Below are 16736 nucleotides of genomic sequence, written 5' to 3' on the forward strand. Positions count from 1 at the left end.
CAGTAAGATTTCATTGTATTCACTGCTGCTATATGAAGCGCCCTTTATTTATACACTAAGATATCCATGGTTGTTGCAGCTGGTGAAATCTGCTTCTCTTTGGACGAATGAAAACCTCTGTCGTCTTGGAAGCTACACAAAAGCTCAAAGTAGCTGCTACACATCGATGTGCGAAGACAATAGGGTTTAATGGCATCTAATCAAACCTGGTACCTGTGTGTGTTTGTTGTAGACTGTCCGTTGACAGATGGCGAGGGGAGCCAGCTGCTGTCCAACGGGGAGGAGAAGCTGGCTGAGAGGATGGTCAAAGACTTGGAGCCTCGCAAGTCCATCGGTGGGTTGAAGTAGAAGAAGAGTGGATGATCAGAGAGGCTGCGAGCGCGCTGCCGATTTGTCCTAACTTCCTTTTGTGTCCCGTCCTCCCAGGAGGAGAGGGGGAAAGCGAGGAGGACGAGGAGGATGAAGCTGTGACGGAGCCGAAGAAGCCGAACACTGACGAGGTAAGAGGCGTCGGGGAGCCGGGGCTGATGGGAGAGTTTGACCGGCTGATGGGATGATTGATGGATCAGTAAGTGTCTGCCTCCTGTAGGGCACGGCCAGCAGTGAGGTGAACGCCACGGAGGAGATGTCCACCCTCGTCAACTACATCGAACCCGTCAAGTTCAAGAGCTTCGAGGTGGCAACCAGTAAGTGTGGGAGGGATAAAGAGAGACCGACGGGAAGATGAATCACGACTTGTTCATAGTCAATGATCAGTCACACGGCTTCATTCCTATAATCCCATTCTGTCTTCCTGTCTTCGTTCTCACCAGAGAGGAAGAAGTACTTCGAGATGTCGTCTTTGGTGGAAACCAAAGGCATGGACACGCTGAAGAGCTCCCCTTTCGAGTTTGTCGAGTATCCTTTGAGTCTCTGTTATTCCTTAAATGTCTCTTTTTCTTTTCTTATCCATATTCAAGAGCGTGTTCTTTCAGTTTGAAGGCAGGACTTCTGGATTTCACGCTCAGATGTTTCAATGCTTTCACTCAAACCCCTGCGCTCGCACTCAAGTAGTCCCTGCGTGTGCCTAGTTTAGGGTGTGTTCGCTTAACCCATTTATAGTCCCGTCAAGGTGGTAACTTTAACCGAGTTCATGCACTCCTGCCCTCCACAGCTTCTTTATTACATCGACTTCCCTTTTGTGTGCTTGAGGAAAAACACTACGAGACCTTCATGTAGCAGTCGCCCTTTTTTTCTGCTGTAATTTACAACACGTGAGAAATGGCACCCGCTCACGTACGCCACCCTCCTGCTTCGTGCAGCGTTGTTCCTCAACGGCACTCCTCCAGGTACAATAAGAACCAGCTGAGCCGGATCTACCCGAAAGGCACGAGGGTGGACAGCTCCAACTACATGCCGCAGCTCTTCTGGAACGTCGGTTGCCAGATGGTGGCGCTAAACTTCCAAACTCTTGGTTAGTTTTTTACTCTCAGACAACTAAGGAGGTTTAAACTATTTATACAAGTATCGCATGCCAGATGTTTTTAATTTCCCCCTTTTTTTAAAGTAGAATTTGAAACAACCATGAACAAACAAGTAAAAGGTGTCCCCGTCCTTTTTTTACTCCCTCCTTCCCTCTCAGACCTGCCCATGCAGCTAAACATGGGGGTGTTTGAGTATAACGGCAACAGCGGCTACCTGCTGAAGCCCGAGTTCATGAGGAGGACGGACAAACACTTTGACCCTTTCACGGAGGACATAGTGGACGGGATCGTCGCCAACACAGTCAAAATTAAAGTAAGTGTGTTTGATTTGTGTCACCCTGTGGGTTTACCCTGTTTTTGTGATGTAATAACCATGGACGGTTTAAATTCCACCAGGTGATCTCAGGCCAGTTCCTCACGGACAAAAAGGTGGGCGTGTACGTGGAAGTGGACATATTTGGACTTCCTGCTGACACAAAGAGGAAGTACAGAACCAAAACGTCCAATGGGAACTCGCTGGACCCCGTGTGGGATGATGAAATGTTTGTCTTCAATAAGGTAAATCGTGCACATACACACACGTGCATGTACCATGTGTCAATGACCAAGCATTTGGTTTCAACGTTTACCATCTCTCTCTCTCTCTCTCTGCAGGTGGTCCTCCCTACGCTTGCCTCCCTGAGGATAGCAGTGTTGGAAGAAAATGGGAAGTTTATCGGTCACCGCATCCTCCCGGTGTCGGCCATTAGACCTGGTCAGTACACACACACTTTGAGCTTTTAGAGAAATTAGTCTGTACATACTGCCCTGCACCACCTTGCTGTAGCATTTATTTATTCCTCCCTCCCTTTCTTGCTTCCTTCCAGGTTACCACTACATCAACCTGAAGACGGAGTTGAACCAGCCGCTCCTCCTGCCGTCCCTGCTGGTTTACACTGAGGCTCAGGACTACATCCCTAATGAGCACCAGGGTGAGAAGAGCAACACACTCACATCACACCAGTTCAACCACTGGACTGGACACAGACTCGACTTACTGACTTCTTTTAAAACCAGTGGAACCCAGGTTTCACTCTATTTCATTCATTTTTATATAAAGTCTAACCTTGGGACTTAACACTGGTCAAAATTGAGTTATATATGAAAATTAACCCGATGATATGCGTGACATTAAGGTGCTCTCTTGTTTTGTGTTTATCTCAGAGTACGCAGAGGCTCTGACCAACCCCATCAAGCACATCAGTCAGTTACACAGGAGGGAGACACAGCTGGCTGTTCTCATTGAGGACAACAGTGAGGTAAGACACACCTGTGTGTTGAATGAGAACCAATAAAATTACAGAAACTCTTGTTGAGATGTCAGAGGGTGTGTGTGTGTGTCTGTTTGTGAGGAGAACAAAACATCTCCCCACATCCCTCTAGTTGGTTCCTTTCAAATATCAGAACGTGGAATAAACACACTACATGTGTCCGTTGCTTTTGTCCCAGCTTGACCCCGACCAGCCCAAAGACGGAGAGAACAAGGAGTGTGAAGTCATTTCCTCCCCCTCCCACGACTCCGCCCCCAGCCAATGGGACGAAGCCCGCGACATCATCCCATCTCCTCCACCAGGTACGATACACAGCCTCCACATACAATGAGGAAACCCTTCAGTCAATACCTGCACCTGCCATTGACCACTTGTTTTCCTAAATGTAATTAGAGACTTTCTTCTCACTAGTTTCATGTTTCCAGAGCTATTTCATCTTTACCATGAAAGGAAGCTGCACTAATCAAGTGTACATGTGTAATGGCGACGGTTGTAAAGTGGCCCATGCTGAAAATAACAGAAACATTTCAGCATGTTTAGCTTTAAAAAAAAGTATTTTGTCAATGTAATTTACTTTTTCCTGAAAAGATAATGCCAAAGTTATATCAAACCTAACTGTTACATGTTAAGCCTGGATTTTAAATCCAGATCCAATGTTAACATTTTGAAATTAATATTAAATCTAGGGTGGTGGGTTGCAGAGCAAGTTTAGTATGACAATGTTCAATCAGTCTGCCTATACCTATTATTATGTTAATGTGTGTTTAAAATGTAATATGCCTGTCTTTGATGCACAATTATTTGATACATTATATATTAACCATTATTTATTTCATGCAACAATGTGTTTAAAAACATCCAGAAACAAAGGGCACAGTATGTTTTCACTGTGTTGTGAGTCATGTTCCTCCTCAAGTGTCCCACCCTCATGATTTAAAACTCAAAATCCATCGAGGATTTTAGTTTCTCATGACATTTTTCTTCCATCATCCATGTGTGTAGCACCGACTCAGAAGGAGGACCTCATAGCCACCGTTCTGACAGGTAAGGTCATCCCAGCACATCCATTCCACACACAAATGATTCAAAGCATTTGCGTGTCATGTTTTACATGTACATGTGGTGTAGATTGTTTCTTAGATCACTTTTCCACAGAGGGAAAGGTCAGAAAGTGGCTGTTTGAGCTGAAGATAACTTTCCTGTGTGTGTGTCTCAGACGTCCAGGTTCACTCCATCGAGGAGCTGAGGCAGCAGAAGTCCTACATGAAGCTACTGAAGAAGCAGAGCAAGGAGCTCAAAGAGCTGCGGAAGAAACACCTCAAGAAGGTACGCACTCGGGCAGACACACAACACAACGGATACACAGATTTCGGATTCAAAAGATGTATTTTTTATTCGACGGTTAAGCAAACTTGGATACAGAAAAGTAACTTCCTTCTGTGCTGTTTGTTGTGTGTGTGTCTCCAGGTGTGGAATCTGAGTAAGGAGCAGAAGAATAAAGGTAGCAAGCTTCAGTCCGACACCCAGAGGAGACGCAGTCAGGTGGAGAATCGTCTCAAACGTAGCATTAAGAAAAAGTAAGCATGGGGGGGATATGTGGGGAGTTTAAGGCCCAACAGTTAAATCCAATCAAGATGCACCACTTTTCTAAATATGCCTGATTTGTGTCATCAAGGTCCATGAATTATTTCCTGGGAAATTGGTGACAGTCAAAGAATCACTCAATGTTAAAGGAAGTAATCGTTCTCGGCCCATGCTCCATCAAGTTTTGCAGAAATCATATATAATAGTTTTTGTGTAATCCTGCTGACAACAACTGGAGAGGGGTGAAAGCATAACCTCCTCTCTCACCTTGATGGAGAGAACAATATCGAGTGAGATAGATACAGATGCTGTATGAAGATAGAGAGAGAAGGGAAGGAAAGAAAGGGAGAGTGAAGGGATGACGTAAAGGAGCCGGTGACTCGTGACACCTTCCTTCATTGTGTGTGTCTGGTCAGTGAACCACATGAGCCGGTGCAGCGGGAGTTGACAGCGTTGGACCAGGAGCTGGAGAAGCAGACGGTGCAGCTGAGGGAGTGGCAGTTGAAGGAGCTGCTGAAAGTACGACAAGAGCTTCACCTGCTGGAGAGGGAGAAGCAACAAGTACATCTGCAAGAGGTGACGTCACACACACACACACAGACACACACACACACACACACACACACACACACACACACACACACACGTTTATGAGACCCACATTTTGCACCCTCAGACATACTCATGGTGACATTTGAACAGCAGTGGCCTCCGTCCTGTGAATTCCTGAACTGACCTCTGAGAAACTGTGTGGCACTTCCGTACTCCTGCACTGTGATTGGCTGACAGGTGGCCGTCTGCTGTGTTTTCAGACCTTCCAGAAGTTAAACGACACAGCCCGTGAATGCCAAGAAGTTCAGCTGAAGAAGCTCAGGGAGCTGTGTGAGAAGTAAGTGAGGACGTTCCAGAGTCATCATTTATAGTCATTTACTATGAGGTCATTTTATGAGGGTCATTATAGAAGAATAAAGTTGTAATATCGTGATAGAATACTATAAGAAAAAGTTATGTTACGATAATGAAGTCGTAACAGGTTTAAGGTAAAAATATTACAATAATCAAGTTGATATATCACAATAACAAGAAAAAAACGTAACTTACAATAATAGTCATATCACAATAATAATGTCATAATCTATAACAAAGTCGTAATATTACGAGAAAAGTACTATGACTATTATGAAAAGAAAAATCTTTGAGTTACAATTTTAGTCTTAGTTTTTAATAAAAGATGAAGAGTTGTAAAGCTGGTGTGTACCTTTTGTCTGCAGGGAGAAGAAAGAGCTCCAGAAGATCTTGGACAGGAAGCGACAGAACAGCATCTGTGAAGCCAAAACCCGCGACAAAGAGAAGGCTGAAACGTAAAACACTTTGCTGAGCTGAAGTGTAATGATTATTGGATATTTGGGCGTAAACCACTCACTTTGGTCTTCCTCTCGCTCTTTCTCCTCACGCTGCAGGGAACTGAGTGAGATCAACAAGAAACATATTCAAGACTCTGTCACCTTAATCCGCGGGGCAAGTACACACACACACACACACACAGGAAGTCGTTGAGAAGGTCTATTTATCTACTTTAAAGTACGTTATGGCTCTTGAGTAAAACTTTTCACCTCCCTCCTCTTCTCTCTTTCCTCACCCCTCAGCTGGAGCAGGCTCAGATCAGGAGACAGGAGAAGGTGGAGCTGAGGCAGCTGGAGATTATGCAACACATAGTCGAGGAGCTCCCACTGGTGAGGCAGCACACACACGGACTCACTTTACAACGACCATTCATTTAACTCATTTAAGAGCAGAAGTAGTTCTGTTGAACAGAGTTTATGATGTAGAAAATTAGTTTTGTTTTGAATCTGCTAGTAGTTTAAATTGCACTCGATTTCTTTGAAAACAAAAGAAAATATTCATTTTGTAAATACGGATGCACAAAGAATGAGTTAACTGTTTAAATATGAAGCATACAAATCACTTAGCTCTTTGTAAGTCATGCTATATATAGATGATACTTCTGTTTGAAATATCTTTAAGTAACTGCACAGCCATTCAAAAAGAAATCATTTCTAATGGGTTATTTCAGAGACTTCAGAACTCACTGATTCTTGCTTGATCAAATTTCACCTCAGGATAAAAAATAACATGGAGACACACTGCCTGCGTCCTCAGGTGGTTGTGTAAAGTTTTGCTCTGAAAAATGTGATAAAAGAATCAAGCTCCCATACTAGGTTTTATCTGGCAAGAGAGCAAATAAGTGAATTTCCAGAAGTCTCTAACTGTTCCTCTGTGACACTTGTTTTCCTGATGTGCCGTATGCAGCTTAAGTCCCAGTTAGAGAGGGAGCTGGAGGAGGAGTACCAGCGCCTGCCGGAGGAGATCTGCCAGCACCTGCAGCTGGAGCTGGAGAACAAAGGTCTCCGCAAGGACGCCCTGTTCTCGCCCTTCTCCAACCACAGTGGCTCCGACTCCAACTGCTCCACGCCCTCCTACCCGTCCACGCCCAACCGGTGCACCTCTAATAGGTGCATGGACAGTAGCACCACCTCACTGGCCGACTCCAGCTCCTCGTCCACCACTCCCGGCCTGTCGGAGGTGGAGATGTCCTTTAGTTGAAGTGACTAAAACTATTACGTGTAAAAAGGAAGATACATTCAACTGGGGTCTATAATGATTAATATGTGGGATAGTAATGATATAGATTAACTAATTTTATTCCTTTTATTACAGAATGTTTTATTTGTGTCTACAGAGCTTTAATATTTTTATTTTGCAGTCAGACGACACATCGTGCCATTAGTTGGAAGATTTCATATGAATCATATCAAAACATCTGTTTTTACATTTCGTTGTTTTTCATTTTAATCTTTTTTACCTTATTCTTTGCATCCGTTCTATTTTTGTTCCGGTCATTAAGCTTTGCTACAGTTTTCCCACAACAGATTTGTTTTCACACTGTTTTCGGTGAAACTTGTTTGTGGTTTTAACCATTTTTATAGAAAAGGTTTCAGAGGTTTATCTGTAATGTCAGTCGGTGACCAGTAGGTGGTGGTGCAACCTCCTGATGACTTCCAGCTGCACGTTGACATTTTAAAGTAAAAACATACTTTACACTAAACCCCTGTTTGTTTTATTCTAAATCACCATTCGAAGCAAACACATGAGGGTTTACGAATCATAGCGTTTACTCGATTTGAGAAATGATCATTGTCACATTTTCTCAGGGAGGGACCACTCTCCAAATTTGAAGCATTCCCTCTTCTTGCCGTCGTGGAGAACTGTAGTTCAGCTCCTGTTTCCAGAGTCGACATAGGAACAACTAATAGACACTTAACATCAGGGTATTTATTCAAGGTACTACATTCAAATTTAGCGGTACTTTAAAAAAAATCTGTGGTTTTACTTCCGTTCTCTTTTTTAAATATTGTAAATGATTGTTGCTTTTCCATTCTTTTCCACTTTGAGGGGTAAAATGTTGGCACTGTGTGTGTGTGTGTTTGGCTGTACGTGAATTTTACTACTGACCACAAGTGCTGCGGGGGGGGGAGGTTAAGGACGACCTGAGAGAGTCCCATCTTGTCCTCCCTCCCTTCGATGAGCACTGACTGCCTGTCTGTCTGATTTCCCCCCACCCCCCCTCGTATTCGCATGCACACATACCCCCCTTGTAAACTATTATCTATTTAAATGGAATTTAAACAACATTTCTTTTCTATTGTGGTTATTTCAAGTTTTTTGCGGCTGGAAAAAGATTTAAATTCGCTTTTCATGATTTGCAGTGGAAAAAGTTTTTCCCATTACAATTTTAAATCGTGTTTTACTGTGTCTGAAAACAGCATGAAGCCTTTCTGAAAATTTGAGTTACAGTAAAAACCTACTTCAGCTCAACTTACCCATTCTTGTAATGCCCTCATTCTAGGTGCGTTAGCGTAACTTCTCCCATAAACGCTTACACACCTCCAAGCAAATAAGTATCTGAGTGCAAGCAGAGCATATTTTAAGAACAAGCGCAGGGTTTTGAGTGAGAGCATTACAGCATCTGTTAACGTGAAATCGCTCCTGTGACATGGACTTCAATAAAACCACTTTCCACTGGGATTTACTTGTGTAAAAATGAACAGTACTTAGTAAGTTTTGTTTAGATTGAGTGGCCGTTGACTTGGTCCATTACACACTGAGGTCCAGTGTGTAATATTTAGGTGAAGAGATAGAATATAAAATGATCCTAGCGTGTTTCATCTAACAGAGGCCGCCATGTTGTTGACAGTAGCCCAGACTGGACAAACTAAAGATAGAGTTTTTATGAAACTGAAGTTTACCTCAGGTTCTCTATCATGTTTGGAAAAGGAGGGTGAGATGAGTGGTATTCAGCTGCAACATGACACTTCACCACTAGATGTCACTAAATTGAATCACTAAGAGTCATCAAGCAGATTTTGAATATTCGACAAGGGAGGTTTTTGTTCTTTGCACGTTGACCTTAGATTTATGTTCCTATATTCATGAAGGAAAGCTTTTTATTGATACTAAAAACATCAGTTAAGTAGGAGTGAGTCGTTAGCCTGCTCTTCAGAGGAACAGTGACTATATATATATTCACAAACAATCTTTGGATCTTTTGACTCCGATGAAGACGCAGTTAAAACACAGATTGTTGGTTGACGGTAACTGCCAGGAGCTTTAAATTTAGCAAGGTGGATACACAATGTCATGACAGTGGATGTAATATACCATAGGGCCTTTGGTGTTGCACTGTTTTGTGTAAAAGGACGACAATGACATTTTGGGAGTTTGACCTTTATGAAACCAGATTGATCAGCATGAAGCTGTGACACTGAAAAGCAGTGATCAAATATAAATGAGCTCTTTTATTCATTTGACATCATGACTTGTTTGATTAAAAATGAAAAGACTAAAATTACATGTAGGGTCAAAGCATCTTTTTTGAGAATATTAGACTTTCACTAATCAATAGTCTTTTGAAGGAAGAAATTATGAAAGGTGATTCCTCTTTGTTCTACTGAACACTTGAGTTTAAACTTGCTGTTTTGGTTTTTAATCTTAAATCTGAGTCTCACCTCTTTTATTGGACCAAACAGAAGTTACCCTCCTGCTGCTGATGTTGTCAGCATGAATTCTGATAAACAGACTCTTCACTACCTGGTTTGACAAAGGCAGCAGGTAGGAGCTAAAAGAAGAGCTATAGTTTGACTTAACATAAGTCGGGATAAAAACACGACTCCAAATTAATCCAAAACGAGTTGTTTGTGTCTGTCAGATGTGTAAATAATCCTTTTTCTAGTCTACTCATTTAAGATGAACAACCATTACTTATCAAATTAACTCCACATGTAATGTTATTTACCTAAATCAATAATTTGTCTCCCAAACTCTCAATTTGTCCATATAGGCCCTTACAAACTAATTATCATTTCCTCTTCAAACCTTGACACATTTAGTTGAAATTTCTTTCAGTGACAAGATTCGGTCTTTGGTCCGTATGGCCTTGACACACAGAGAGGAGAGAGATACCCTGCAGATGGAGTCTGCATGGAATCGCTGTTAGCTGTTTCCTATAGTGCTCACATTCTGTCCTTTTCTTTAGTGACATCTAGTGGTGAAGTTGCAGCTGAATACCCCTCACCTCACCCTCCCCTTCCAAACATGAAATCAAATTTCACTTAATTCTGCCGTGTATCACAGATCATGTGAGCAGGGAATAGGAGTCAGAGGGGGTGTAGAGACTCACTGGTGAAGACAGGACGAGGGCTGATGGAGTCCAGGGGTCAGAAGATCACGTGCACTGCAAGACAAGACCGAGGGGAGAGGGTCACGGAGGAAGAGAGGCATCGATAATGTAGATTCAAAGCTAAGAGTTGGTCACATGTAGGGAAATAAAGGATAAACCAAAGTGACAGGAACATCCCTTCCTACATTAGACAGTGAGTGGTCTCCCCCAGGCCCGCCCTGAGCTCTCTGGCTGTCACGTCTCCCCCCCCTCCAACTTCCTTGCCCCCCAGCTCCACCCGTCACTAAGACCATCCTTTACTTCTTGGCTTATTGAATGAATGTAAAGCTGCCGCCATGTTTGTAACACTGCTTTCACACATTACAGCAGATATGTAGCGTCAGACACTATACATCTAGTGTATGTGGCTGTTGGATGTAAACTATACAATGATCTGGATGTAACATTTGATTGTTGCTTCAGAATTAATTTAAAGTACAATGACTGAACTTCCAGTAATAAACTTCCAGCTTCCTCTGCTATTTTGTGTTTTATTCTGTGCGCACCATCACAAGTACACTTTCAAAACCTCCACAAGGTGGCATCACCACCTATTTTCTTAAGGTTTATTTGTCAGGATTGCTGATGGTAATAATGTAAGGCTTTTTTAGCACTTGAATCCCATTCATCTGTCAGGAAAGGTGTTGTTTTAGCTGAGTTACTTCAAAGAAAAAGTGACATTTACTGATTAAATATCAGTCTCGTAATTAAGCCAATTTTTTCCACCAAGATTCTTGAATTAATTATTCTCTAAGAAATCTGTGAAACGGTCAAAACATGTTGCGCAAACATGACTTTTTTTATTTCATTAACAACTTGCTTTACTTGAAGAAAGGCTGATTTTCATTGCTAAGACAATTGTAGACAATTTTATATAAATTAATAAGTCAGAATGCAGCTGATTGCAGGACTCATCCAACTAGAGTGAATCATCAAGTCCACTCGCTCACCTGGTCAGACAAACACCTCTCACGTGGAGGCTGTTCTATCAATAAAGACCAAAATGCATTAACACTATAAATGTTAAAAAAAACTATTTATTAACGTTTAAAAGTCACACAACCAAACCTGTTGACATCTCAGTGATTGGTGATGGTAAATAAACCCTTCACCAGATCCCAGATGAATGCTGCTTATCACAATCACTGTAAGTCAGTGTAGATCAAGCTGTGTGGAGGATGTGAATAAACTGGGACTGTCAAAGGGTTGAGGGTTCAAGACCCGGCTGAAAACATTCTGGAGTAAAGATGCTCAAACAGAAGCTGTGTTTTCCTTGATCACGTGTTTGTGAACGAGCTGCAGGAAGACGTGTATCACAGATCATGTGATCGGGGCTTAAGAATCAGGGGGGGGTGTAGAGACTCACTGGTGAAGACAGACGAAGTGTGGACGAGGGCCGACGCCGTCCACCGGTCAGAAGATCACTGGCACTGCAAGACAAGGCCGAGGGGAGAGGGTCACAGAGGGAGGGATGCACCGATAACGTAGATTCAAAGCTAAGAGTAGATCACATGTAGGGAAATAAAGGATAAACCAAAGTGACATGTACATCACTTCATACATTTTGACTTTTGTTTGTTTATTTTTCTGATTTCTTTAAAACACAAAAGAAACATCTGAATGCGATATCGTTTGCGGCCACCTGATCAGCTTACTTCCATGCTAATAATAACAATACTAATGACATCTGGGTCACCACACACACACAAACACACACACACACACACACAAACTCTGATCAGTGAACATCACTGTTTATTTTCCTCTTCACACTGGCTCCAGTACGTTTAAGAATTGATTTAAGATTATTTTAATAATCTTCAGAGAAACTGACTGGCCTGACTCCTCAGTGTTGAGGAATTTCTGACAATCCTCACACATTACTGGATATGCCACTATATATTATGTTTAGTGTATATTACATTATATCTGCAGAGGAGAATAGTGCCTGTCTGAATTCCACAGACACTCCCTCTTCTCTCTATGCAGCAGAAGGTCAGGTTATAGATAAAGGACCAACTAACAGCATGTTGTAGTGTTAACGTTTAGACACTGTCATATCTTACTCTGAAGCTCCAGACAGAGAGACACCAACTTCAACTCTTATGTGTATTTCACCAGTTGAAAGACACGAGGACACAATGTGATTCAGTTATGGATATTTAGGCTCAACTATCCAATCGGATGTGAACATTCACATGTAACATAGAGAGTGACAGCAGTACTAGCCCTTCATGGATGTGCTGTTAGAATGGGTGATGCAAGTAGAGGGAGATATACTGGGAGGCTGTGGGAGACATCTTCAGACTGGGGGGGGTGACAGTTACTCTATTAGTGTAACAGACAGTAAAGTATTAATTATTGATTATTGAAAAAATTGATTTAATGAATTTCAGATACCGTCACATAGTTACACTGTAAAACTCCTCCACTGTCAGGAAACTGCTATAGTGTGAGTCTCTGCTGTGTGTGAGTGTGGGTGTGAGTGTGTGTGTGAGTGGGGGGGTGTGTCATGCTAACTCACTGTTTCCCTGTCGTCTCTCTGGCCTCGTCCGTCCCTGGAGCTGCTCAGTCCGGGTACATGTCTCTCTTCGTGGCTCCGGTTCTGCTCCTCTCACCCTCCTGGTTCCTCCACAGCGGGCCGACCTGTTTCTGTAGCGGGAGGAACACGTCCTCTCCCCGGGTTAGCTTCCTCGCTAGCTGCCGCTACTGATGTTGATACCGCACACGTGCGACTCACCCCGGAGAGGAGAGAAAAACAAACAGGATGTCTCACTCTGTGGATGATTTGTCCTCCTGATGCTTTGGTCCTGTAGAAAGAACAGATTCAGTGTGGAGTGGGAGCTCATGTTTTCACCCTGAATGTTTACTGGCTTTTATGTTTGTTTAAACAAGATAAAGCAGAAAATACTGGACTTGACATGTTTAAGTAACTACGTAGTATTCATTTTATGAGTTAACTATCTTGTCTTGTAGTTACAGCCCCCGTTATTTAATTAATTTACACTGGTGTACACATGTTCTGTCATGTACACCTGTATTACCATATGTATATATATATTTAAACGATTATATTTATAATGATGGGCAGTGTCAAGTATTAAAGGGCGCCATCTGCTGGATAACTGCAAGAATTACACATTTCAACTTAAAAAACAAAGTATATGCATATATTTATATTTATATTACAGAAAAGGTCTTGAGTTGTCAATAGGCTGCTGGGAGAATTCAAGCTTCAGTTTTCAGTCTCAGTTAAGGCAACACATTTAGTGTTAAAGTTTTGGGGAAATTTACAGGTTGGGTTGAAATAGATCAAGGGACACTAGATCCAAACACTGAAAAGGAAGAGGGATGTCTCATCTTTTATTCAATAAGTAACGAGTAAGTTTATTCTGCAAGTTTTATTTTTAAGAGGAGGAAGCAATCGTTTCTCTTGAAGCCATCAACCTCCACGTTCAACCGAGTAAACTCTATTCAATATTAGATTTAATAGCTTTGTCTTGGACAATTATTAGGAAATTAGTCATGAAATGAAAATGTGCAGGAAGGACAAAAGCCTAAATGAGAATAGAAAAAATAACAACAATCAGAACAGACATTAACGGCTGGTGTCCAAGCCTTTTCCCCACAGCAGCAGAAACCCTACACACTGGGTTTCTGCTGCACTGTGTGTGTGTGTGTGTGTGTGTGTGTGTGTGTGTGTGTTTGTGTGTGTGTGTGTACCCTCCGTGTCGATGTGTTGCCCTCTGGTGGCCTTGTGTTGTCAATCGATATGATGATGACTCGCTTAGACTCACACGCACTTGCACACAAGCTCACACTTACATGCTGGACAATGGACTTGCCTTGTGACAGTGAGTATACTCTATTACACGTGCACACACCCTTACTCAGCAAAGTGGCTGCTGTAGGCCCCGTTTACACTCATTTTATTTTAATCCAGCTTTCTCCTCAGCCCTTCCTCTTCCTCTTTTCTTTTTCCTCTCATCCCACAATGCTGTTGCTGAGCAGGGTCCATTTAAAAATATAATCCACCACAGATTTAATGATTACCTGCTCAAATCCTGAGTAACCAGAGAGACACTAAGGGGTCTCGGAGGAGTCAATCGGTCTGGGAGATTATGTGCGTTTAATCCCAGACGCAGCAACGTGTTCCGATTATCACCTGCGTCATTTCCAAATTCAACCTCACGAACAAATCTGTCAAATCTGTTCCAACTGCTGGATCTCTCTTTCATCGAAGCCTTTATTCTCCAATCTCTTCATCATCTTGCAAAATCTAACTTCTTCTCTCCCATATACCCATCTAATCTTGTTATGCCTCATATGATTATTTTATGCATCATGTAGATTTTTCTGGGTTTCCAATGTTTACATAATTTTAGGCCTCAATCAGCCCCGGGGTCTTAATAGATCCTAATGACCTCAGTGTGGAACCAATGTATCCACTTCACAATATAATAGATAAATGTTATGTAGGAGATTCTATCACCACAACTGCAACTTACACTGACTGGACAAACACCAAATATCAAAGATTTCTTCTGTGCTCACAACATGTTTGTTTTGTGATCCTGAGCAGATCGAGGACTGAACCTTCCTCCCTCGATTAGCAGCAGCTCTGTGTTTGGTGAATACAAACAGGAAGTTGTTTGCAAAAGAGCTGCCGAGCCAATTAACCAACTAAGAAGTGTCAAATCGAGTCTTACGCGCACAGACAAACATTTGGACCCAGGAGAGGCGAGGCGATCAATGCAGCGTGTCACTTCCTGTCGTCTTCCTCATCCCACAGGACGAGGCTGTGTGAGTTCCATCCTCCCTCTTCCCCACCTCTCCATTTGTTTATCACTCTCTGTCTGCCTCCCTCCTCTCACACTCTGCATCTCCATCCTCCTCTCCTCCGTCCTCCTCCTCCTCCTCCTCTCCCCAGTCTCTCCCGCAGGACCGTTGTGTTTACTCTCCGTCTCCTCGTCTCGTTCTTCTCCAGTGGAGGATGGACAGGCGTCTTGCTGCCGTAGTTACCGTGGGGTTGCCGTAGGAATAACAGCTGCCACTGTGTTGTTGGGAACTGACGAAGAAGAACGAGGAAGGGGAAGAATAATCAACAGTTTAAAACAAAAAAAGGTGCCAAACATAAATTGTTTCAAACCTTTTAAGACCAACTTTGTGTGTTTTTTCCTGCACCTAATTAAATTCTAGAAAGTGGAAGTATTTAATAGCTACAATGCAGAGAAGTGGAAATAATCTCACCTCCCTCCACTGTCCACTGCTCCCAAAGGATCACATCAGGGAACCGCAGTGGAGTTTCTTCACCGGCCGACCAGCTCCCAGGTGTGTGCATCTGTTTGTGTGCGTGAGAGTAAACATCTCCAGCAACATTTCCCCTCTGGTCACGACTATAAATACGTTTCTCACGTTGCCAGGTTAGCAAACAGATTTAAAAACAGACAGTGGTGAACGCCGGAGAGATAATTAACCGTGAGGCTGATCATTAGTGGGGAAAAAGAAATGCACAAACATAGGGGAGTTTGCTGCTTGACCTCATTGAGCATTTCACAGAGGCTTGGTTATGTTATGAACCAGCCACAAGGCAGAGCTCCCGATTTACCGGTCAATAAACATGGCCGACCCTCGTCTATCTCTGCAAGTGGCTGCAGGGCTCGGCCTCAGAGATAGCGTGACGGGTTAGGACAGCCGGAGGAGAGTTGCTGCTCCATCACGTTGAGAAGAGGACAGTGGAGGTGGTTCGGGCCTCATCTCATCAGGACGTCTCCTGGGCCCTCTCCATTGGAGGATTACTGGCTGACTACTTATCCCATCTGTCCTTGGGATCCCCCAGGAAAAGCTGGAGAGCAGAGATGGGACGTCCGCAATATCCTACTTAGCTCGACATCTGCAGACTTAATGCAAGTAGTTAATTTATATGGTCAGAGGATCATCCTGCTGCTTTGCACTTAGGGAACGACACTGCAGTATAAACAGGACTCCATCATTTTTATATCCGTGCTTATACATTAGGCGCAGACGTTATATGCTTCAATTGAGTCCATAATCCTTTCCAAAATGGCTTTATACAAATACTACAGCCTTCTGTAGACTGTTAACTTCCTATATTTGTTATGAGGGGTCTGACACAGAGGTAGTATAAAGCAGTTTTACGACTTAACGTTCTCTGAACTTGTATAAAGCACTTTTCATTTTGACCACAAGGGGGCAGCATATGAATGATGAAGTGCAGGAGGTCCTTTAAAGGAGTAATAAGCGATTTACTGTCATAGACTTCAAAGGTCACCACATCTGCAATAGTTATTGCCTAAAAAATGAAATTGTACTCTTATGGCCCATATTCACAAATCAGAATTTGACTCACAAGGCTTCAAAATCCGTTAAGGACATGACAACCTCTGTCATTAACCCCCGACAAGGGTGAGCAAAAACTTTTAACAGAGGAACAAATACACAGAAACTCAGAAGACTCAAGTGAGGGATCCTTGGTCATTCAATGGTTAAAAGATGAGCGGGGTACAAAAACCTAATTTAGTTTTTTAAACTAATTTGGCATCTTCTAAAAGTCAACGTCTCGTCAGACTGACATTTCGGCTT

At 42.7% G+C, this 16736-nt stretch overlaps 1 protein-coding gene across 1 annotated transcript in view; it reads left to right on the plus strand.

Annotated features, from left to right (window-relative positions):
• plcb3 (phospholipase C, beta 3 (phosphatidylinositol-specific)) overlaps positions 1-8463 on the plus strand; it is a 45081-nt gene extending 36618 nt beyond the window's left edge. The window contains exons 15-34 of the mRNA XM_053415976.1: positions 233-334; positions 427-500; positions 590-686; positions 813-897; positions 1329-1453; positions 1622-1776; positions 1860-2021; positions 2118-2217; positions 2330-2434; positions 2667-2761; positions 2952-3075; positions 3776-3817; positions 3990-4099; positions 4241-4350; positions 4774-4933; positions 5170-5246; positions 5629-5718; positions 5818-5875; positions 6004-6090; positions 6668-8463. Coding sequence (XP_053271951.1) covers positions 233-334; positions 427-500; positions 590-686; positions 813-897; positions 1329-1453; positions 1622-1776; positions 1860-2021; positions 2118-2217; positions 2330-2434; positions 2667-2761; positions 2952-3075; positions 3776-3817; positions 3990-4099; positions 4241-4350; positions 4774-4933; positions 5170-5246; positions 5629-5718; positions 5818-5875; positions 6004-6090; positions 6668-6961 — 2252 coding nt within the window. The 3' untranslated portion in view covers positions 6962-8463. The remainder of the gene's footprint in view (positions 1-232; positions 335-426; positions 501-589; positions 687-812; positions 898-1328; positions 1454-1621; positions 1777-1859; positions 2022-2117; positions 2218-2329; positions 2435-2666; positions 2762-2951; positions 3076-3775; positions 3818-3989; positions 4100-4240; positions 4351-4773; positions 4934-5169; positions 5247-5628; positions 5719-5817; positions 5876-6003; positions 6091-6667) is intronic.
• Positions 8464-16736: the final 8273 nt, after the last annotated feature.

This window comes from Pleuronectes platessa, chromosome 23, assembly GCF_947347685.1.
Source record: "Pleuronectes platessa chromosome 23, fPlePla1.1, whole genome shotgun sequence".
Taxonomy (NCBI): domain Eukaryota; kingdom Metazoa; phylum Chordata; class Actinopteri; order Pleuronectiformes; family Pleuronectidae; genus Pleuronectes; species Pleuronectes platessa.